The 24,058-nt window shown below is 51.1% G+C and overlaps 1 protein-coding gene and 1 long non-coding RNA gene across 2 annotated transcripts; both read right to left on the bottom strand.

The window, feature by feature from the left end:
* Positions 1 to 1,594: 1,594 nt before the first annotated feature.
* Positions 1,595 to 23,297, bottom strand: LOC125366409. Its single transcript, XR_007213829.1, has 3 exons — positions 23,278 to 23,297; positions 3,128 to 3,131; positions 1,595 to 1,730 (listed from the first exon to the last, which is right to left on the bottom strand). It is a non-coding gene; the product is annotated as an uncharacterized LOC125366409 (long non-coding RNA).
* On the bottom strand, positions 13,740 to 16,861 carry Sost (sclerostin). Its single transcript, XM_048367055.1, has 2 exons — positions 16,621 to 16,861; positions 13,740 to 14,155 (listed from the first exon to the last, which is right to left on the bottom strand). Exons 1-2 carry the CDS (start codon positions 16,835 to 16,837, stop codon positions 13,740 to 13,742), a joined length of 633 nt encoding a protein of 210 aa, XP_048223012.1. The 5' UTR covers positions 16,838 to 16,861.
* Positions 23,298 to 24,058: the final 761 nt, after the last annotated feature.

Below are 24,058 nucleotides of genomic sequence, written 5' to 3' on the forward strand. Positions count from 1 at the left end.
GTGCACCCCTGGCTTCCAGCAGCCAAGTACACAGAAGCGACGTGACATGACTTCATGTCCAGGTCGCCACAGGCCATTGGCTTCAGCCTTGATGGACAGGACCCTGGCACTTGGAGTCTGGCGCCCTGGGAGCAGTTCAGCTCTCCTGAGCAGAAAAAGGAGAATCCGGTGGGTACATTCAGACTCTGCCTCTGACCCCCACCTTTGACTTTGTTCATACCCCAGGGGAAATCTCATCTTCTTCCTCTCATTGAAGAGAAGCCCAAAGTCCCAGGTCATACATAGGCAGAGTGACCACCCTGGGGTGGGGAGGACCCAAGGTCTGCTACAGACTGGCAGTGGCTTTGATGAGCAACCAGCAGACAGTTTGTTTTGTCTTGTTTCATGTTTGGTGCCAATCCTGAGGCTTGAACTCAGGGCCTTTTACTTTTTCATTTGGCTTTTTGGTTTTCTTTTTTTTGCTCAAGGCTGATACTTTACCAGTTGAGCCACCGTTCCACTTTGAACTTTGTGGTAGTTAGTTGGAGATAAGAGTCTCAGAGACTTTTCCTCCCAGGCTAGCTTCAAACCATGACCCTCAGATCTCAGCCTCCTGAGTAGCCAGGATTGCAGGTGTGAGCCAGCAGTGCTAGTGCAAAGCCAGGCTGGGCAGGAAAGTCTGTGAGAATACTCTTATCACCAATTGCCCAGCAAAAATCTGGAATTGGCACTATGGCTCAAGTGGTAGAGCACTAGCCATGAGCAAAAAGAAAGCTCAGGGCCAGTGCTCAGGACCTGAGTTCAAGCCCAAGTGCCTTCACAAAAACCATACAAATAAATAGAAAAGAAGAACCCTGTGGAACCCGTCATCCCCACTCCCCTCCCTTCCTGAGCAGTCGGACCACACAGAGGCCTCCTGCCTTCACTTTATGAAGCTGTGGTCATAGAGAGGATTTCCCACTGGAAGTCCATGCATTCCAAATGGACGGCTAACTGGACATTTTCTGGTGTAAACTATATGTCCACCCTAACTTTAGCTTGGAGGACAGAACTTTATTATTTGTTTTCTTCCCATAAAAGCTATAATAGAGGAAGCGAAAGCCCGGCCTCACACATTCCAATTCCTAAATACACAATTTACAATTTTCTGGGATATGATTTAAGGTTATTTTCGTTCCGGAGTCTTGCCATCCCTGTTGAGTGCTTATTTAAGTCCCAGGTGTCCTCTGGAAAGGTCTGGAACACAGGGAAAGGACGGAAGGAGAGCCTTTTCAGTCACTTGAAGCAGTTTCCATGACACCTAGGTGCTGGGGGGCCCGGAGTGGAAGCCAAGCTCCCCTCAAGCTCCCCTTCTCCTGGCCCCTTCATAGTGAGGCCAGTGGCGGGGGCCATGCTGGACCACGGTCTCACCGGAGTTCCCGCTTCTCCATTTCCTGCTGCCCGCCCCAGGCCCCAGGGGCCAGAAAAGACCGCCGCTCTTCCTTCCTTCTTCCTTCCTTCCTTCCTCCCTCCCTCCCTCCCTCCCTCCCTCCCTCCCTCCCTCCCTCCCTTCCTTTCTTTCTTTCTTTTTTTCTGCTTGGACTCAGGGCCTGAGCACTGTCCCTGGCTTCTTTTCGCTCAAGGCTAGCACTCTACCACTTGAGCCCCAGCACCACTTCTGGCTTTTTCTGTTTATGTGGTGCTGAGGAGTCAAACCCAAGGCTTCATGCATGCTAGGCAGGCACTCTACGACTAAGCCACCTTCTCAGTCCCTGCCCAAGGTAAATATTAGGGTATTAATGGATGCCTTTGAGAACAGCAGCCCAAGTTTCTTTAGAGAAACCATGGTTTATTAATGGCCCAGGCAGTTAAGAATGATGGCTATGGCAGGGCACAGCCTGGGCAGGAAAGTCCATGAGACTCTATCTCCAGTGAACCACCAGAAAAGCAGAAGTGGTGCTGTGGCTTAACGTGAATGTGGTAGAGTGCTAGCCTTGAGCCAAAGAACTCAGGGACAGTGACCAGGACTAACACACATACACATACACACACACACACACACACACACACACACACACACACACACACAGTGATGACTATGAAGATAATTCAGCTCCCAAGGCTTATGCTACTCTATGGGGCTATATAGTGCATATGTGCTCATGAGTGCATGCACCCATGTACACACACATGTAGTGCTTACATGCACTTGCGTGCACACACACACACACACACACACACACACACACACACCAGCCAGCAAGACTGCAAGGAATAATACCTAAGTGGAAGCAGTGTTCCCATTGGTGAGAAGGACGATGTTGTGGGTAGGTTTATTGCTCTGTTATTTTTTTTTATTTTTATTTTTTTTTTGCCAGTCCTGGGCCTTGGACTCAGGGCCTGAGCACTGTCCCTGGCTTCTTTTTGCTCAAGGCTAGCACTCTGCCACTGGAGCCACAGCGCCACTTCTAGCCGTTTTCTGTATATGTGGTGCTCGGGAATCGAACCCAGGGCCTCATGTATACGAGGCAAGCTCTCTCGCCACTAGGCCATATCCCCAGCCCAGGGCTGAGGTTTGAAGTCAAGCAGGCCAGAAAAGTCCCTGAGATTCCTATCTCCATTTAACTAGCAAAAAGCCAGAAGTGGAGCTGTGGCTGAAGAGGTAGAATGCTAGATAAAGCTCAGGAATAGTGCTCAGGTCCTGAGTTCAAGCCCCAGAACTAGCACATACACACCTAAAAAGTAGTTTAAAAATGCTATATTTTAAGATATATATATATATATATATATATATATTTTTTTTTTTTTTTTTTTTTTTGGCCAGTCCTGGGCCTTGGACTCAGGGCCTGAGCACTGTCCCTGGCTTCTTCCCGCTCAAGGCTAGCACTCTGCCCCTTGAGCCACAGCGCCGCTTCTGGCCATTTTCTGTATATGTGGTGCTGGGGAATCGAACCTAGGGCCTCGTGTATCCGAGGCAGGCACTTTTGCCACTAGGCTATATCCCCAGCCCTGTTATTTTTTTTAATAAAACAATAACACTAGCTATTAAATACAGCGCTAGCTGCTGGGGTGCTGGCCCACCAGGCCTCAACCTGCTTCCAGAAGGAATTCCAAGTCAGGAGATAACTAAGCACCCCACCCAGCCGCTCCCTATCCCCCGCCCCCCAACTCCCCTAGAAGACTTGCCAAATTCCAACCTCTTGACCAAGAAGAGCTGGGAAGCCTGGAGGCTGCACTCCCTGTCCTGGGGCCCAGAGCTACGGTTTGCAAGCTCCATGTTGTGGAGAAGCAGGCCAGGACTGGGGGCAGATGGCGTAGCTGGCAAGACCCAGCTGTATGGGCGCCAGTGCAATGTGGCTGCCATCCTCGTTCTAGCCCTTCTGCAGCCGTGGGCAAGCAGCCCGGAGGCCTGCCCTCCTCGCCCCGCATGCCTCGCTTTCCCAGCCACAGGGCAGGGGTTCCAGAGGTGCACACCTGTGTCCATGGCCGTCTTTCTCCCTGGTCCACCATTCGCCCCTCAGAGACGGTGGCACTTGGCTCAAATATTATTATTTTTTAAAATAACATAAAAATGACTCAGCATGGTTAGGGCCAACTGACAGGATGGAAGGCTGCTCCCCTCCCTGCTGGCAGCTGCTACACACCCAGCATCCTGGGCCCTGGTCCAGAGCCGCCCAGACCAAATCTTGGGAAGTGGGTCCTGGGAATGGGATTTGGGTGGTTGTTGTTCCAGTCTTGGGACTTGAAATCAGGGCTTGGGTGCTGTCCCTGAACTTTTTCATTCAAGGCTAGCTCTCCACCATTGAACCACAGCTCCAGCTTCCATCTTTTGTGGTACTGAATTGGAGAGAAGAGTCTCACAGACTTTCCTGTCAGGGCTGGCTTCCAATCATGATCCTCAGATCTCAGCCACCTGAGTAGCTAAGATTATAGGTGTGAGTCACTGGTGCCCAGCCATAGCGCTCGTTCTTAATGACTGACTGGGCCACTGATAAGCCATGTTTTCTCTAAAGAAACCGAGGCTGCTATCTAACTTTTACCTTTTGCCCAGCAGAAACTGGATTTTGTTGCTGTTGTTGTTGTTGTTTTTGGTGGATCATGGGGCCTAAACTTGGGGCCTGGGTGCTGTTCTTGAGCTCTTTCTACTAAAGGCTAGCACTCTGCCATGTTGAACCATAGCACCACTTGGGGTTTTCTGGTGATTCATTGGAGATAAGCGTCTCAAATACTTCCCTGCTGGTTTTGAACTGATATCCTCAGATTTCAGCCTCCTGAGCAGCTAGCATTACAAGCATGAGCTACTTAGTAGTACCCAGCTTAGAAATGGGAATTTTTACTAAGCTCCCCAACTAATTCTTAAGGTTCACCAGACCCGTGGTTTTAGGGCTTCTGTACCAGAGGAGTGTAACTGTCCATCAACCTGGGAATCCCAAATCCCCAGTGGTAACTTGTGCTGTGCTGGCCAGGGTATCAGAGGCTGGGACGGAGGGGATGGTGGGAGAATGGGGGAAATGCTAAGGAGAAATGAGTGGGTGCCACAGACATTAGAGGATAGAGAGTAGACAAAAATAGGGCTGTGGTGGGTTTGAAGGTGGGCACCCTGTGGCCTAGCTAGAGCCCTTGAGGGCTGAGAAGTGTCTGATTGGTCAGCTGAGCAGAAGCAGGGCAGGGTGAATGGATCTCACACTATGACATGCGCACCTTTGTCTTCCTGGATGGGAAGAACGTGCAGGGCAGCTGTGTTTGTCATTAGTGGTGTAAACTGGTCATGGAGGCGAGCCACTGAAGAAAATGGAAAGAAAGACATAGGTAGAGCAAATGGAAAGAAAGACATAGGTAGAGCAAATCACCAGTGGAAAAAGAAGCTGGGGTGAGGTAGAGGAGGGGTCTCCAGTCCTTCTCTTGGGAGTGGACGGCTGGGGGCTAAAACTCTCAAGTGCTTTCGTGACTCTGTACTTCAATGACCTGACTACTTGGGTGGCTGTGCTAATAGTGGCAGGTGGCTCACCTGGGTTTCAGTGTTCATTCTTGCAGCCAATGGACACCTGCTGGACACCTGCCCGCTGGTCCAGGCTGGGAGGGGCGAGCCGGATCAACAACCAGCCAGCCTCGTAGAGCTGGTGACTGGGCAGCAGAGACCGAGGCTGCCTGCAATGAATTGTGACAAAGGTCAAGAGAGAGCAGGAAGGCCTCCCCGGAGGTGACATTTGACCTAAGACAAAATGGCTAGAGAGGATAGGAAGAGTGCTATGGACAAGAGGAACAGCACTGTCCCAATCCAGGGTCTGCATGCTTAGGAGGAGCCAGCCGGAGGCTGGGAAGATTGATGGGAGGGAGGGAGGGAAGGAAGGCTGACTGCTGGCCGTGGGATCTTTGGACAAGGCAGCACTGAGGCTTGAACTCAGGGCCTCACATTCTTACATGGCTTTTTTTTGTTCAAGATTGGCACTCTATTACTTGAGCCATCTCTTCACTTGCAGCTTTTTGCTGGTTCATTGGAGAGAAGAGTCACAGGTTTGTCTGCCGAATTGGCTTCAAACCTTTGTCCTCACATCCAAACCTCCTGAGGAGCTAGGATTACAGACAAGCACCACCAGCACCAGGCTTTGATAGCATTGTCAAGAGTCAGTCTCTGCCATGATCACGAAAAGCTGGGAGGCTTCTTCCACCTGCAGGTGACCTTGAAGAAGAAGGGCACCCGGGCCATCGTGGAGCAGGTGACCTGAGCCATGTTCCTGGGTCCAGTTTCTGCCAATTGTCCTGCAGCCTTTTTAGAAAACATTTCCTTTCGGACTCCACTTGCCTTTGCCAAATTGACCAGGGAAAAATAAGTGCCTACAAATAGCCGTCACGGGTGAATAAAAAGAGTCATTATCTTAAATTGAGGCTGGTTTCTAAGAAAAAGAAAAGGACAGAAGAAGAAGGAAAAAAAAAAGTATGTCATTGGGCCAACAGCCTCCCCAGCCCCGACCCAGAAGAGACACATGGCTCCACCGCCCTCCTTGTAAGTACCAGGCTCTCTGCCTGTGCTTAGGAAGGAAGCAGACTGAGGAAGGAAGGCGAGAGATTAGAGAAGCTGACAGATGTAAATAGTCTCTGAGGAGCCACAGTGTCCCGGCTTTTCTCCCCAGGGACCCTTTTGTCCTGAGGAATCTGGTTGCCTGAATGAAAAATGATATAATTTATTTCTTTAGTCAGAGCTGAGCTTGTTTTCTTCAGACATAGAAATAACCTCACACCACCACACCAAATGGTTGGCTGAGTGATAGAGACATCTGCCATTCAAGCACTTGATAATGTCTTGGGTAGGCTGCCACAGTGTGGACTTGGTTTCCTGGGAGGGGCTCTGCTCCCCCAGGAGCCACGGTACGAAGCTACAAAGAGAATCGTGAATGAGAGACACGCTTTGGAAACGCTAGCCAGAGCTCTCACAGCTGCTGAGCTGGAAGGAAACTTCTCCTTCCCACCGCAGCAGCTCACATCACATCCAACCAGCCACACACATCACTGGCTAGCCCAACGCATATGGAGCCCTCACTGGGGCCAAGCGCTGTGTACAAACACCCAGAGTCATGCCTGTCATCCTAGCTACGGGAGGCTGGGATCTGAGGATTGAGGTTTGAAGCCAGCCCCGGGCAGGAAAGTCCATGACACTCCTGTCTCCAGTTCACCAAAAAGCAGGAAGTGGAAGGGTGACTTGGGTGGTAGAGTGCCAGGTTTGAGCAAAAAAAAGCTAAGGGAACTGGGTGCCAGTGGCTCACACCTGTAATCCTAGCTACTCAGGAGGCTGAGATCTAGGGATCATGGTTCAAATCCGACCCAGGCAGAAAAGTCTGTGAGACTCTTATCTCTAATTAACAACCAGAAAATTGAAAGTAGAGCGGTGGCTCAAAGTAGTAAAATGCTAGCCTTGAGCAAAAGAGGTCAGGGACAGTGAGCAGGCCCTAAGTCCAAGCCCCACACGACTTATTAAGGGGTCTGCTGGTTGTCTCCAAAAAGAGGAAGATTTGAGCCAGGCACCGGTGGCTTACCTCTGTAATCCTAGCTACTCAGGAGGCGGAGATCCGAAGATCGCTATTTGAAAAAAAAAAAAAAAAGAAAGAAAGAAAAGGTAAAGGATAGTGTGTAGGCCCTGAGTTCAAGCTCTAGTACTGGCAAGAAGAGAAAGAAAGTGGGCTGGGAATATGGCCTAGTGGCAAGAGTGCTTCCCTCGTATAAATGAAGCCCTGGGTTCGATTCCCCAGCACCACATATATAGAAAATGGCCAGAAGTGGCGCTGTGGCTCAAGTGACAGAGTGCTAGCCTTGAGCAAAAAGAAGACAGGGACAGTGCTCAGGCCCTGAATCCAAGGCCCACAACTGGCAAAAAAAAAAAAGAAGAGAAAGAAAGGAAGAGAAGGAAGAAGGAGAAGAAAAGAGGGAGGGAAGGAGGGAGGGAGGGCGGGAGGGAGGGAGACAGGAAAAAAAAGAAAGCTGTCTTCATCCCTTTTTAATGCCATAATAAGTTGCCTGAGTCTGGGTAATGTATAGATGAAGAGGTACATTTTGGCTCACAAAGCCCGAGAGTATGTATTACCAGCCAGCATCTGCCTGGCATATGGCGAGGGCATTCCTGTTGAGTTATGACATGGCGAGACAGTACAAGCATGCCAGAGGCAGCTTGCTTTTATTTTATTTTTTTAAAATTTTTGGCCGTACTAGGATTTGAACTTAGGGCCTCATACTTGCAATTTATTTTATGTTTTTTAAGGGAGGAAGGATTTATTTTGCTCATGGGCAGGGCAGAGCAGCTTATATCATGGTGGCCAGGAATGACAGAGGAAGGGAGGAGGAAAGAGGGAGGGAGGGAAAGAGGGGAGAGAGCTACCTAAGGATGGGATTGGCAGGAGGGTCTGGGTCAGCTGCTTCACCTCCTCATGGCTCCTGTGGATAGAGGAGAGCTGGAGGCAGATCTTGGGGGATCCCAGAAGGCAATACATACAGATAGCTTCTCATCTCTTGGGGCTGCTTTGGGCTTCTGGGCATTGCTTAGGCCAGGTCCTCTCCTTTCTGATCCAAGGAGACTTCAACACCTCACAGGCCCCAGATGCTGGAACCGATCCTGGATATCTGATTACCCAGGACAGAAACAGGACTTTAGACTACCCAAGAAAGGGCGGCCATTCATATTTAGAGTAAAGCTGGTGTGCACATGCGCAGTGTGAGTGAACGTGTCTGTGTTATTCCGGGGCCGAGGGCAAGCACACATTGTCAAGGGGGTGTGCTGGACGCTGGGACTTGAGCATGCTCCATGAGGAGAGAGCGCCCGCGCAGTACAGAGAACTGAGCGTGCGTCTTTCTACATATCCCCATCCTGAACCCAGGGTCTCCACTGAAAACCTATCCACGTGGCTTCTGAGTAGCTAGGATCACAGGTGTGAGACGCTAGCCCCCAGCAAGGGAGTGTTATTTGTGGTAGAGAAAGCAAAGCCTGCGACTAGTAGGATTGGCCAGGGGAAATGATGACCTTTGCCTGTGATCTAAAGGATGGACAGCCATTTATTTACAGGCACACGGGGGGGCGGGGGGGAGAACAGATGCCTGAGCCCCAATCATGCCCCAGGAAGTTGCATGTCTTAACAGGGAGCACACATTTGTTGTTCAAATCTCTTCTGTTTTTTGGGAGGGGGGCACTCCATGGGGCTTGAACTTGGGACCTGGTCGCTGTCTCTGAGCTCTTTTGCGCAGGGCTAACACTCTCCCACTTGAGCCACGGCACCACTTCTGGTTTTCTGGTGATATATTGGAGATAAAAGTCTCACAGGGAATTTGCCTGGTTGGGCTGGCTTTGAATGGTGATCGTCAGATCTCAGCCTCCTGAGTAGCTCGGATTACTGATGTGAGCCACCAGTGCCTGGCTCAAATCCCTACCTTTTTTTTTTTTTTTTTTTTTTGAGACAATCAGCAAAACCATTCATCATTCCACAGAAAGACCAGGTGTCAAGGGACCCACATGCCCTTCCCCCGCCTCAGACACAGTCACACTACGAGGAACTCTGCCAGATCTCCTGCCCCTCAGCTACAAAAGGAACTAACCACTGGTGGAACCTTCCAGAGACCTGAGACCTTGCCTCCGTGTGGATAGGGAGAAGACCCAGGCTGTATTCAAAGAATGGGGCAAGGACTGTGGGAAGAGCTGTCAGGCCCCCTGGCTGTCATCATGGCCAGGGGGACAGGTGGAGGACAGGCCAGGACAGAGCGGCTCCAGTTTCTGGGACTCAGCATGGCTCACACTGGCGTCTTTTATCATGTCTCTTAAGCCCTGCCTGCTTCAAGCAAACGGGACTTTTGGGGATCCTGTGGCTTCTTTGAGTTTCATGGGCTCTGTGGGCAGAAGAGGCATGATTTGTCCCTAGAAGGTAAGTAGAGGCTGGACGCCAGTGGCTCACACCTGTAATCCTAGCTACTCAGGAGGCTGAGACCTGAGGATCTCCGTTCCAAGCCAGCCTGGACAGAGAAGTCCGTGGGACTCTTACATCCAATGAACCAGCAAAAAGCCAGAAATGGAGGTTTGGCTCAAATAGTAGTGTGCTAAAAAAGCTAGGCAACAGTGTGAAGGCCTGAGTTCAAGTACTGGCCCCGGTACTGGGACTCATGTACACACACACACACACACACACACACACACACACACACGCGCACAATATAAGTAGAACCCCATGGGGGAGAGACAGAGAGAGAATTATGTCCTTCTGTCCCTCTGTCTGTCTGCCTCTCAAACTATTAATACAAGCCTGTGCCTGGCTGGACCCCAGAACATGTGCTAAGCCTCTTGTTTTTTTGTTTCTGATTGGCGCCAGGCTCATAGATTCCCGTGTAGGTGGCACATAGCCTTCCGTAAATAACCTCTAACCTGACCTACAATTTAGCTCTGGGGTTTTTGTTTGTTTCCCCTGTGGTAATGGGATGGCAGTCCCAGCTGATCTCTTCTGGATCCCTGGATAGCACAAAGCAGGCCTGGGGTTGGGCACACCAGGAATTTCTGGTTCCTCATGTGCCTGTGGTGAGGACACAGGACGTGCTGACGAATGGCAGATAGAGTCTCTGCCACCCAGGACCACGCAAGCCTCAGTGCCTTTGCTTAGCTCCTGTGTGGATCCCTTTATTCACTGGGGAAGCACTCAGCAGCTTTCCCTTCCCTAATCATTCTTTCTTTTTAGTGCTAGTACTAGGGCTTGAATTCAGAGCCTAGGCATTGTCCCTTAGCTTTTTCCTTTCTTTCCTCTTTCTTTCTTTTATTTTCTTTCTTTCTTCCGTCAGTCATGGGGCTGGAACTCAGGGCCTGGGTGCTATCCATGAGCCTTTTTCTTGAAGGCTAGCACTATACCACTTTGAGCCACAGATCCACTTCTGGTTTCTGGTGGTTCATTGAAAATAAGAGTCTCATAGACTTTTCTACTTGGGCTGGCTTTGAACTGCGATCCTCAGATGTTAGCCTCCTAGGATTATAAGTATGAGCCACTGGCACCAGGCATTTTTTAAAATCTTTTTTTTCTTTTTGTTTTTCTTCCTTCCTTCCTTCCTTTCTTCTTCCTTCCTTTCTTTTTCTCAGAGCTGAAGACTAAACTCAGGGCCTTGAACTTGCCAGGCAAGAGCTCTTCCACGGAGCTTCATCCCCAGCCTCAGTTTTCACTTATGGCTGACGCTCTGTCACTCGAGCCACAGCTCCACTTCTAGCTTTTTGCTGGTTCGTTGGAGAGAAGAGTTTCACACGTTGTCCTGCTTGGGCTGGCTTTGAAACTCCATTCTAAGACCTTAGCCTCCTGCATAGCTAGGATTATGATGGTTGGGCTAGGCATGAACCATCAGCGCCTGACCTAGCCACCATCCTTGGCATCATTACCACAGAGCCAAGGGGGCGTGCCTGGCTTCCATCAAACTTGAGGCTCTGAGTGTGTGGCTGACAGCTTGCCCACAGGCCCATGGGGCTCTGTGCGGCTCCAGGGAAAGCCAGGGTGAGGAACTACACCCAGGTCTGACTGTGGAGACAACTTTCAACCCCATGGTGCATCAGTCTCAACAACAACAACAAACAATTTTGGGGAATTCATGTAGCTAAGAAGCTACATGAGAGTTTATTTGGGGAGTATAGGACCCCCTAAAATAGGCTGGATTTGATTTCAAATACTTAGTTGCCAGATGCCAGTGGCTCATGCCTGTAATCCTAGCTACGCAGGAGACTGAGAAGTGAGGATCACTGCTCCAAGACAGCCCAGACAGGAAAGTCCATGAGACTCTTATCTTCAGTTAACCACCAAGAGGCTGGAAGTAGAGGTGTGGCTCAATTGACAGAGTATTAGCCTTGAGTGAAAAACAGCATCCAGGCCTTGAGTTCAAGCTCCAGTACACACACACACACACACACACACACACACACACACACACACACACACACAGATCACTGTAGTTGCTCCTCTCTCCTTACTACAAGCAAGAGTCTCAGCTGTGCACAGGACAATTAGGCACTTTGGTAGACTTTGAGACATGTTTCTTTTCTTTTTGTCTGAGATTAGCACATGAATTTGTTACCTGACACTTTTGCTCATTAGCTGGTGATCTACCAGCCAGGCCTCCAACCTCCAGATATTGTTTCCACACTGGAAGATCTCACACTTTCTCCAGAAGGCATAAAATTCCCATTGAGCTAAAAGCTTGGCTGAACTCCCTGGGGGCTGGTGCTCCATTGTAGTGGACCCAGTGTATCCCAGGACTAAGCAGGGTCTGGCATAGGCGGGCCTGGCTGGGCTACTCCATGAATGAATGTCCGGTGAAAGATCTAGAACTAGTATCCAAAGTAATTGTGAGACTCCCCCAAAGACAGAGGGCTCCTCGGAGATCAGAACATTCCTGGAAGGCTCAGGAAACAGGACACAACAACCCTAAGGAAAGTAGGAGCTGGGTGCTGGTGGCTCCCGCCAATAATCCTAACTACTCGGGAGGCTTATATCTGAGGACGTTGGTTCGAAGCCAGCCTGGGTAGGAAAGTCTGTGAGACTCTTATCTACAACTAACCACCATAAACTGGAAGTGGTGCTGTGGCTCAAAGTGGTAGAGTGCTAGCCTTGAACAAAAGAACTCAGGGACAGTGCCCAGGACCTGAGTTCAAAGCCCAGTATTAGCACACTCACGCACGCGTGTGCGCACACACACAATTGTGACTTCAAGGTTTGAGCCTTGTGGCCAAGTGAAAGGTGTTAGCTGACAGAAATGACATGGTGTGTGGTTGGTGAAATGGGACCACAGCCTACTGGTCACAATTCATTGTCTTTATTAACAATGGCTCTGAACGCCAAAGAAAATAGTCTGTACATGAAGCAATATTAACATTGTCATTCTCTACAAGGAAAAAAAAAACCTTTGCATTAATAACTTAAATGAGAAAATAAATATATCACTTAACTCTTTCAAAACCATGACTTTCATTTCTCGGGGACAAGTCCCACACAAGAAGATCCCCAAACCCACCAGCCCTGCCAGCTCTCCTCCGCCATGTGCTTCCATTAAAAACATTTTTAACAAAACCAAACAAGAACTACACAGAAAGTCAGAGGTGTCTGGAAATGATTTTCAACAAGACTCGTGGGTGGCGGCTTTACAATTTCTCAGCGTTTATGTACAGCACTTGTAAAATCCTCTAGAATATTCTTTGAAGGAAGGATATCCCACCGTACCTTGAGAGCAATGTGAAGCCATTTTTCTAGCCAGCGGTGTGTCTGTGAGTGGCAGGTGGGCGAATGTGTGGTGGGAGGCTCAGGCTGGGCTTTGACAGTCCAGCATCCTTGGACTTGAACTTCTCCACAGTAGAGTGACTTTAAAATAAGGCCATGGAGAAAGGGAGGGAGGTTGATCTTTGGGAAGTAGGTGTGGGTATATGGGAAGGTTGGGGGACAGTCCCATGGTTCCTGTCCCTCCCATTATCTCTAAGACCCCTCCCCTCTGCCCTAATAGAGGACACTATTTCTTTGAGATGGGGGATGAGGTGGAGGTAGCCAATGTTTGGGGGAGCCCAGGCTGAGACACAACTCAACTGCTTTCAAGGAGTGTGTCAGCTTTTTGGTTTTGTTTCCAAAAAGGTGTCCGACCATGTCAGCAACCTGACTCTGGAATTGAATTCTGGAACTGAACTTGACCATGACTCAACCCATCCCTCCCCCTCTCTGTTCACCCCCTGCCCATGGGAAGCGCAAGGTGGGAACCCTGTGAGAATCCTGGTGAGCCTCTGCCACCTGCACCCCACGTTCACCAAGAGGAGATGGAGGTCCTAAATGGCATAGTCCACGGTACCACAGCAAGCTGGTGGCAGAGCCAGGACAGGAAGCCCTGTCTAGTCGTAGGCTTTATGATGGGCAGAGAGGGAAAGGGTTGGGGGGATCTTAACCTTTTTCAACACCCTAAGGCCTTTCCGGGCACCCCACTGCTCCCTTAGGTTCTCCAAGGGTGTGGGGGGAAATGGCATGCTCTGAAGTGAGATTTGGGGGGGGGGGCATGGGCCGGGGTGCGTGGCTCAGTGTCTGTGACTCGGTTCCCTCCCCCCTGCGGGACCTCCTTGGTGGGGGAGGGGCATGTGGGCACCCAGGATTCTGCCCCGCCCGAGGTGTTGGGGGGGGGCTGTTCAGGCCCCTTCCGGTCCTGGGGTGCACACATTTAAAAATAAAAGACCAAGAACAGAGCCAGCCGCGCGCAGCAGGGCAGGAGGGGAGGCCCCGGCCGGCCGGGAAGCGGCGAGGTGGGCCGGGCGGGCTCTAGTACGCGTTCTCCAGCTCGGCCTGGTTGGCCTTGGCGCCCCGGGTGCGGGGCCGGGGCTTGCGGCCCTTGTGCGGCCGCGCGGCGTCGAAGTCCTTGAGCTCGGAGCGGTTGTGCCAGCGTGTGAGCCGCTTGCACTTGCACGAGGCCACCAGGCGCACCTTGCGCGCGCGGGGCGCCCCGCCGCCCGGGCACAGCAGCTGCACGCTCTGCGCGCGGTAGCCGTCGGGGATGCAGCGGAGATCCGAGCCGTTCGGGCGCCACCACTTGCCCCGGCCGATGGCGTTGGGCAGCCGGTGGGCCGGGCCGCACTGGCCGGAGCACACCAGCTCCGTGACCGGCTTGGCGCTGCGGCAGGGCCCGTCCGTCACGTAGCGGGTGAAGTGCAGCTCCCGGCAGCTGTATTCCGACACATCTGCAGAGAGGGAGACAGACAGACAGACAGACAGAGGAAAAGAGACAGGCATGCATGAGAGCTGCGGTTTGGGCCCTTCCCACCTGGTCCAGAGCACCCCCTCCTATCCCCCCCCATCCCCTCTCCCCCGCCTAGCAGCTTTGCACCCTGCAGGTATTGTGGGTGGAGAGCTCCCCAGCTCACCTCTCCACTTGGAGCCAAGAGGCTGCAGAGGCCAAACACCAGGGCTCCAAGATCACTGACTCGCCCTGGGAGAAGGACGTTCCCGCCCTGACTCAACTTTCCCATCTGTGAAATGGGCTTCCCGGGGGCGAACCCACTTCCCGGCCAATGGCTACTGCACAGAACATCATTTGGTACCCAGCAAGGAGCTGGAAGTGTTGGCTATGCATAGTGTGTGTGTGTGTGTGTGTGTGTGTGTGTGTGTGTGTGTGTGTGTGTGTACTGGAACTTGAACTCAGGGCCTGGACACACTGTCTCTTGGATTAAAAAAAAAAAAGCCAGACCTTTACCACTTGAGCCACAGTTCCACTTCTGGCCTTTTGATGGTTAATGGGAGGTAAGGGTCTCACAAACTTTCCTGGTTGGTCTGGCTTCAAACTATGCTCCTCAGATCTCAGCCTCCTGGGCATTTAAGATCACAGGCGTAAGCCACCAGCACCTGCCTTATAATGTATTATTACTAATTATTCCTCTTTCTATTCAAGCCACTGCTGTATGGGGGGGGGCATACCCACCACACCTCCTATTCAGCTCTGCCTTCTCCAAAATTCCTTTTCCAGAGACTTGGGAAGCAGGGGCAGGAGAGGGAGAGAGGAGTGGAGGTTAATTGGAGGTAATAAATCAGGACAGCTGCTGGGGAGGGAGGGGAGGGCAGGCAGGTGGTCAGGATAAGGATTCATTAGACTTGAAAGAAACCAAAGGCCATGTGCCCAACCCCCTCATTATGGAGGCTGACCCTGAGGTTCAGGGAGAGGAAAGGCAGTGGGGTCTCCTGACTGTCTTCCCTAGGGTCCTATCTCCAAAAAGTGGGAGCAATTGCTCAGGTCCCCCTAGGGGAGGGGGGAAGGGTGCTTCCACAACACCTATGTCCCTACTAAAAGGGACAAACCTCGCAGCATCCACTACCACAAGCAATCAGTAAGTGTTTGCTACAAACAGGCTTTCTGCCACTGGCAACTGCTGAATGCTTGCTGTATACAGGCGTCTGCCCTGTTCTGAGTCACTCAGGGCACCTGATACTGAAAAAAAAAAATCTGTTCTCTTGTTTGGGGGTGGGAGGAATGAGGGGACATTGGGCTCTGGGCCTGGCCTGGTCCTCTGCCTGACACACAATGACCGTGGCTCTCCCTGTGGGAGCTTTGGTAAATAGATGTCCCCCCCCCCCAGCACCTGTCACCCCCCAAGGTTTCCCAGGGACAACTGCAATGGGACCCAAAAGGAGACTAAAAACCAAAACCAAAGAAGGGCACACCCCACCCCAGCCCCTGGGGAGCTGGCCTGGCAGGGGAGACCAGACTTTGGGGGTTCTGGCTCTGGGTGGGTTTGGCGTCCTTGGCCCCTGGCAGGGTGGCAGGTGGGGGCGGCCTGTTGGCCAGCGAAGGAGTTGGTTTGGGGCTTTCCAGGAATAGTGCCCTGGGTCAGGTACTCCTCCGCAGGGGGAGATTTCGTGGCTTCCTGGGGGCCTCAGCCTCTCCTGGGAGCCCAGGGAGGTTTCCCGGCTGTGCACAGGGAAGCCCCGGGGCCGGGGCTTCTCTCCCACCTGGGCAATGCCCCCCCCAGCAGTGAGGCCCCCATTCTGAAGTGTCCCAGCCTCCGCTGCCCCAGCCCCCCAGCCCCAGCTTCTCTGCGCAGGCGTGACCAGGAACCCAGATGTGGCCCCCGTGGGACCTGTGCTTTCTCCAGCTGAGGTGCCCGCTCAGGACAGTGGTGACCTGTGTCCCTTGACCACACAGAGGCGCTGCCACCTCCAGGAACTCAGTCAGCACCTGCCACTCCCTGTCCTTCCAGAGCCAGCCCTGGGCACCCCCTGGGCAAGGGCAGATGGCCGGGGGCCTCCCTGGCCTCTCTGGCCCCACCATGCAGGCTCCCAGCTGGATTAAACTGGGCTGGAATCTCAGCTCTTCTACTGGGTACCAAACGGCTGAGTCTGCCAACTGGAACATCACCTCCGGGGCTCCCCCACTGGGCCGGCGGCTGGACTCGGCCCCCTACATTCTCAGGAGAGGGTTCCTTTGACATTTGATGAGCGCTGAGTCTGTACTAATGCCATGCCCTCCCCAGCTCAGCCTTCTCCCTGCCCTGGACTCTGTGCCAACCCCTCTGCCTGCGCTCTTGAATTCTAAGCCCGCTAGCTGCCATCCTCCTCCTGCCTCCAGGAAAGCCTCTCCCGCCTCCAAAGCCTCCAAAGACAAGATTCTAGAAGATTCTCTGGCTGTCTCCCAGGATGTCCCTCTCACACATACCTTTGGCCTCAAAGAGGTGATGGAGCAGTCTCCCTCCGTTCTCCGCCCGGTTCATGGTCTTGTTCTCTGCCTCTGGTGGGGGCTCGGGGTACTCCCCGAGTTCAGGGATGATTTCTGTGGCATCGTTCTTGAAGGTCTGCCACCCCTGGCCCTCCACGACTTGGAAGGCTGCGTGCACCAGCAGGCAGACGAGACACAGGGCTAGAGAGAGCTGCATGGCGCCAGCTGCAGGAGGGCACGAGCCTTCCAGTCACACAGGCTCCGGTCCCCCAGCCTAGACACCCTTGCCTTTTTAAAGCCCCCTCCACCTCGTGCCAGCCAATGAGGGCGGGCTGGGATGGGGCCAGTCCCATGTGGGCCCTCAGCCCAAGGGAGGGAACAGGGGTGTGCCCAGACCAAGCCCCCCCCTCCCTCCCCCCCCCCCAGCTCAGCAAACTTCCAAAGTGCTGCTGGCATTCAGGTGGCCCAGAGAGAGAAGGGCGAGAGGCAGGACGCCCCAGCCTGCCTGCCAGGCACCTCCCACAGGCAGGCGGCTGGCTGTGGTTTGCAGATATCAAAATGAACTCTGGCTTTTAATTGTCTGCCTCCCTGGGCCCTCGGGCATTCTGGAAACAAACTGTGAACCAGCTCAACAAAGGAAATACAAGGCTCTGCCTGCTCCACAGGCTGGGGCTGAGGCCAGCTGATCTTTCTCAGGCCAAGTCCGTCTTCCACCCCCCACTCACCAATGGTTGTCTGTCCCCCACTCATACCCAGCCAGAGGCAGAAGGATGCTTCTTTTGGTTTTAGGGTGTTAGGGATCAAACCTGGGGGTTCATGTGTACTAGGCAAGTGCTCTACCACTAAGCTATAGCCTCACTCCCAAGAAAAATGTCTTTTTAGGAAATTCTACTGGTTGCTGGGCACTAGTGGCTCATGCCTATAATCCTAGCTACTTAAGAGGCTGGGATCTGAGGATGGAGGTTTGAAGTCAGCCCAGGCTGGAAAGTTCATGAGATTTATCTCTAACTAACCAGCAAGGCTGGGGGGTGGGGGGGGAAGGGCAGAAGTGGAGCCATGGCTCTAGTAGCAGAATGCTAGCCTTGAGCAAAAAAGCTAAAGGACAGGGCCCATGCCTAGCCAAGACTGGTGTGCAGACACCACACAGAATTGTGTGTGTGTGTGTGCACGTGCATGTGTGTTTGCATGCATACACATACCAGTATTAGGGCTAGAGCTCCGGGCCTCACACACTCACTTGGTTTTTTCACTCAAGAATGGTGCTTAAGAGCTGGGAATATGGCCTAGTGGCAAGAGTGCTTGCCTTGTATACATGAGGCCCTGGGTTCGATTCCCCAGCACCACATATGCAGAAAACGGCCAGAAGTGGTGCTGTGGCTCAAGTGGCAGAGTGCTAGCCTTGAGCAAAAAGAAGCCAGGGACAGTGCTCAGGCCCTGAGTCCAAGGCCCAGGACTGGCCAAAAAAAAAAAGAAAAAAGAAAAAAAGAATGGTGCTTAAGCCACAGCTCCACTTCTAGCTTCTTGCTTGTTAATTGGAGATAAAAGACGCGTGGACTTTTCTGCTTGCATTGGCTTGAAACCATGATCCTCAGGACTACAGGTGTGAGTCACCAGGGCCCAAGGGCCAACACATTGAAAGCTGACTTTTTATTTTATTTTCTTGCTTGTCAATCCATACCATTGGGAAAACCAGCTTTGAGTCTTCCACAGGAGGCGCTGAGCGGTGTCTACTACTGTGTGCCCCAGGACCCCAGCCCCTGGTCAGTCTAGGCAAGAAGAAACCAAAAGGAATGTGTTAGGTCTGCCTGGAGTAGCTGCAGGGGCTGGGAGACTTGGAGGGGCAGGGGGCAGGAAGGTTCACACCTGAGGTGTAAGGGAGGAAAGCAGGTCTGCAGGGGCATTCATTGGAGGGCGATGGTGGGTCCAGGTCACCTGGCCACGCCAGCGGGGCAATGAATCAGTGTACCTCACCTGCAGAGATTCTGCATGGTTTTGCCACCTGCCTCGACTTGTAAGTCACCGTGTCCATCTGTGGCCGACGGACTCCGTTTTGTCCATCATCGATCACCCGACACATGAATGCAGCTGTGCTGACAGTTTTACAAGCCAGACAGAAGTCCCTACAGGAAGGGCCTCTGATACCTGCTTCCTAAGTCAGTTTCCTTCGGGGCAGACAAAAACAGCTGTGTCCATTGTTGGAGGTGATCTATCTCTCCCGACAGAGTCACTGGTATTGTGAGAAGCTGGCCCTCTGTGGCCCCTCTCTTTGTCTGTGACCCCCCCCCCCCTCACTACAGCCTCCTTTTCCTCTGCTCTGGAATGCAGACTGTTAACTCTGTCCCTGCCAGACACCTGCTCTGCAGTCCTGGACTTGAAGGAATTCCCACTTGGGCTTCCCGGGAGCTCAGGTTGATGCTCACAGCCCCACCTGCTGGTCGAAGCTGTCATGACACCCTCCTTAAGTGGTGTTTGGTTCTTGAGACGCATCTGCCACCTTCTGGACACAATAGGAGTTGCCAGTGACAGCCAGGATGGCCAGCCTAGGAGTCTAGACCATTTCACTATTTTATGGAGATCTAAAATAGTGTTCAAAGAAAAAACAATCCAGTGGACTTTTCATAGGGTGACCCAGGAGGACCTGCTGCCATATCTGCCATTTGCTCTTTCGTTTCACATGATGTCACAGACATCCACAAACTTGTCATTATTCAGTCAGACAATGTTTTCTGGTGTTAAGTCTGCAGGGCTTTGGGCTGATTTCTGTTGTGGCTGGTTTAGGTTATTTACAATCTTCTTCGTTCCTAGTAAGACTGCTGTGAACATCTTTTTGCATCAAGTAATTTTAAATTAATTAAAGGCTTTTGAGATAATTCTCAATTCACAGGCACTTGTAAGAACTGAGAGATTTTTGCATGCCCTTGACTGTCTCCCAGTGCTAAGATCCTGTGAACCTATAAGCACAGGTCACAACCCATACGTGTGCATTCACATACAACTGTATCACATGTGTGGAGCTGCTTGTCCATCCACACACAGTCAAAGAACAGATCCTGTTGCTCTTTTATAATGACATCCACTCACTTGGAGAAGTTCTCCATGTTACATGTATCCGAAACTTTATTCTTTTCAGTGCTGAGTTGTATTACATAGTTTTTGTTTGTTGGTTAAAAAAAAACTTTAGGAATCTTTCTAGATTGAAGTGAGCCTTATGCCTAGGGAAGTAAACAATTTAGTACTTCTTGCTACCTTTTGGAGGGCTCTTCTCCAGGTTCTGGCTCTCCACTAGGCTCTTAATCGCACCAGCAAAATATAAGTGTGGATGTTTGATCATTTACTAGGACTGACTATCATAACTAAAACAACAGACGTTTGTCTGGAGGTGGGAAGTCCAAGATTAAGATGATGGCCAGGCTGGCTCACTCATGACCCTCCTTGACCTTGTAGGAGCACCCTCTCCTACATCATCATCCTCTTCACACAGTCTTCTGTGTTTAAATGCCCCCTCTTTATGAAGACACCAGTCCTTAAAGGATAAGGGACATCCTTAATGACCTCTCATTATGACCACTCAATTTTCAAATCTGGCCATCTCCTGAGGTACTGGGGGCTATTAGGGCTTTCATGGGAAATTTGGGGGGAAGATAACATTCAACCCGTGGCAGCTTGCTTCTCCACGAAGTTGCCACACAGAATTTGAGCTGCAAAGTTTGAATTACATTTAACAGTTGCACGCTAATTTCTCCAGAGGCTGTTCTCCCAGTGTGTATGCGCATTCACACATTCGTGGAGGAAAGGGGCGTGTGCTCCCAGCAGCTCTGTAGAGACAACTCCGACCCTTCCTAACTCCAGCTCTGGCTAGATGACTGCCATCAGGAAAAGACTCAGGAGCCAAGGGGAGAAAGAGGAAGAGAGGGAGATGGGGAAGTGAGGAGTGGGGGAAAGTGGGGGGGGGGGGGAGAGAAAGAGATCACTACCAGGAGGAGAGGTAGCCCACCTCCCTGGGATGGGTTCTCAGCACTGCAGAACCAATGAACAGAAAAGTGCTCTGATATTAATTTTGATTTCAGGACTAGTGCTCTACCACTTTAGCCACAGCTCCACCTCTGGTTTTTATTTTAGTAGTTCATTGGAAAGAAGAGTTTCACCATCTTTCCTGCCTAGCTTGGCTTTGAACCATGGTCCTCAGATCTCAACCTCCTGAGTAGCTAGGATTACAGCAGTGAGCCCCGCCTCCCTCCAGGGTTCATTCTTGCTGTTTGTACATTCTAAGCATTTTGACAAATGCAGGATGACAGGTATCCATTCTAGGATTATTATTGGGTGGGGGGCATAACTGTTTCCTGTTTCCACTTCCCCCAATACTGGGAACCACAGCTCTCTCCCCTGTCTCAATAGGTTTTCCTTTCTCCAGAATGTCATAAGTAGGCCTCATATAGGATGGAGCCTCTTCAGATGGGCTTCTGTCCCCTAGTAGCCTACATTTGCTTTTCCTAGTGTTTTCCTGGTGTAATCACTCCTTTTTTTTCTTTGTTCCTGGCCAGTACTGGCCTCACCATTGGTCAGTTTTCCTACTTTCCTGCTGGAGCTGACTTCAAACTCCAATTCTCAGATCTGTCTCTGATGTGGCTAGGATTGCAGGCATGAGCTACCATACCTGGCCAATGGCCCATTTCTTTTTGTACTAATAATATTCCATTATCTTGTGATACCACCATCCATGTCATCATCTGCTGAAGGACATGTTGGTGGCTTCCAACTTTGAGCACTTAGGAAGAAAGCTGCTGAAAATACTCGTGTGCAGGATTTTATGTGAACATAAAATCTCAAATCATTTGGATAAATACCAAGGAGCACACTATTGGGCTATAAGGAAGAATACATCCCCTTTTCCAAGAAACTATCAAACCATCTCCCATGATGGCTGTACCATCTTTCATTCTCCCTGGATGGATTTGTCTTTTACTCAACATTGGTCAGGTACTTTTTTTTTTTTTTTAAGCACAAAGCATTTTATTTTTTGTCAGTCATGGGCTTGAACTCAGGGTCTGGGTGCCGTCCCTGAAATCTTCTCAAGGCTGGTGCTCTACCACTTTGAACCAAAGTGCCACTTCTGGTTTTCTGTGGTTCATTGGAAATAGTCTCATGGATTGCCCTCCTGAGTTGGCTTTGAACTGAGATCCTCAGATTTTAACCACCTGAGTAGCGAGGATGGTCAGCATGAGCCACGGGTACCTGACTTTTCTCTGACTCAGAGGAGAAGACCAGGTGCTACTAGGGGAGGCGAGACACCAGGAGGAGCAAGCTGCCTATTGCAGGATCACAGAAATCCCACTACTCAGCCTCAGGTGAGGACAGCCATGGGGCTAGTTTCTTAGGAACACAAATCTTACCTTCTTCTCTCAGGAGGGGCCACATTGCCCAATGAACATTCTTAACATAGGGAATTTCTGGTACTGGAAAGGTCTAGCAAATACCTATTGTGTAAATATACTTACTTTGGGACTTTTAACTAGCTCGGGGGTAGGGGGATATGGAGAGAGGTGTTCATTTTAGGTAATTCTTCTTTAAAATTAAGAAAAAGCAAACAGGAAGCCCACGGTGGCAAGAAGGACCAAGAGAACCTAGTTCTTTGTTAAGACATTTATTTTGGTTACAACATTAGTGTTTTAACACATTTATTGGTGATGCAACAGGCATGAAACTTGCCTTTTTTTTTTTTTTTTTTTGCATTGCTGGGGATGGAACCCAGGGCCTCACACATACTTGGCCCGAGCTATAACCCCTCTGAGCCCAATTTAAACATTTTCATAAATCCCCTTCTAGGCTGGCAGTTGGTGATCAGGAGCAAACATTAAGCTTCCAACCAGTGTTCTCTCTCACCCTGAGACATTTCTTATTGTCAATCTGGAGAGAATCCTCGTTGGCTTCTTCGGTGATTCCCGACACCAGTTTTATGACAAAGAAAATCTTCCTGCGAGGAAAGCTCCTATCTTCATCTTCAAGATCAGTGCTTACTTTGATGAACACATTTGCCTTCTAACATCGATTCACATCTCACGAACAGTGCAGCAAAGGCCCCACCATTTCCTTTCCCAACTGTGAACCATTAGTCACCATGAGCGATCGCAGCGCCACCTGCTGGCACGGCTACGCCTGCCCTCTAATTTCTCAGGGGTGTTAAATTCCAAAGTGGGGATTCTGGAAGACGCTGGAGGTCTTTCTAGAAGAATCTCTTGTGTGATGAAGGGGGTGGCTTATGCTCTCAAGATATCTCAGAATGGCAGGGAAACAAGCCTAGCCCATGGAAAGGTAGACTGCTTTGAGACTAAAGGGGGAAAAAAAAAAATCCCTTGACATTCTTAACTTGTGCCTGGATGGGGGTGGGGGTGAGGTCTCGTCCAGTCCGAAAGGGATCGTTTCTGAGGAGGGGGAAAGGACGCCCTGAGTTCCTACTCCACCCCTTCCCAGGGGTCTTAGGCCGATCAAGAAAGGCCTCACTCTCACAACTGGGAGCGTAGTGGCTATTAAAATACACTGGTGTTTTGGTTAAGAGTCAGAAGCTAAACCTGGGGTTCCTGGGATTAAAGGTGCTCCAAAAAAAAAAAAAATCCTAAATTCTAAGCAAAGGAACTCCCTTGGCACAAAAGTCCATGAGACTTTTATCTCCAATTAACCAGCAAAAAGCCAATAGTGAAGCTGTGGCTTGAGTGGTAGCATGCTTGCCTTGAGCAAAAAAGCCAAACAAGAGCATAAAGTCCTGAGTTCAAATCCCAGTACTGGCACGCGCGCATGCATACACACACGTACACACACACACACACACACACACACACACACACACACACAGGCAAAGTAATCCCAAAGGAAAAGCAATGACCCTCCCAATATCCATTTTTCCTCACGCCCCCCACAAAGGCCTTCCAGGGGTCATGCTCACCACCCAAGTGACTGTGGCCATCTTGTGCGGTGCCTTAGGGCACATTCTAGCCCACTGGAGATGGTGCTTTTCCCTTCCCTCTCTGGGGCGAGGGCAGGGGTGAGTCCCACCACCTACAGTCCCGCCAGAGGCTTGGGGGCAGAAGGAAAATCCAGCCTTTGAGGGAGGCTAGCTTGAAATTGTGCCCCCATTCTACCTTGAAGAGCCAGGCAACTCTGGGGCTTACACCCTTCATCAGCCTGTACCCCAGGTCCTTTGGATGGGGTAGGGGCTCGCAATACAGGAACAGGTTCTGTCAACTTCCCAGATTCATTGTGAGGACCGGCTTAGGCCAGCCAGAAACGGAAGCCAGCCCACTGCCGAGCAGATGCCCCCGGCTGCTCTCCCGCAAGCCTACCTAGACAGCTCCGTAGCCAGGAAAGATGGCAGATGAACACTATTCAGGACAGCCGTGGTCACAGAGGGAAACAGGGACCGTGACTGTCCAGCCTGGGCCACACT

The sequence above is a fragment of the Perognathus longimembris genome, chromosome 17 (assembly GCF_023159225.1).
Source record: "Perognathus longimembris pacificus isolate PPM17 chromosome 17, ASM2315922v1, whole genome shotgun sequence".
NCBI classification, from domain to species: domain Eukaryota; kingdom Metazoa; phylum Chordata; class Mammalia; order Rodentia; family Heteromyidae; genus Perognathus; species Perognathus longimembris.

What these genes read in the sequence shown, in the direction of transcription:
- Sost (XM_048367055.1), bottom strand. Translation starts at nt 16,837, where the DNA reads ATGCAGCTCTCTCTAGCCCTGTGTCTCGTCTGCCTGCTGGTGCACGCA. An exon ending in TCACCTCTTTGAGGCCAAAG is followed by an intron (nt 14,156 to 16,620) that starts GTATGTGTGAGA and finishes CCCTCTCTGCAG; the next exon opens with ATGTGTCGGAATACAGCTGC.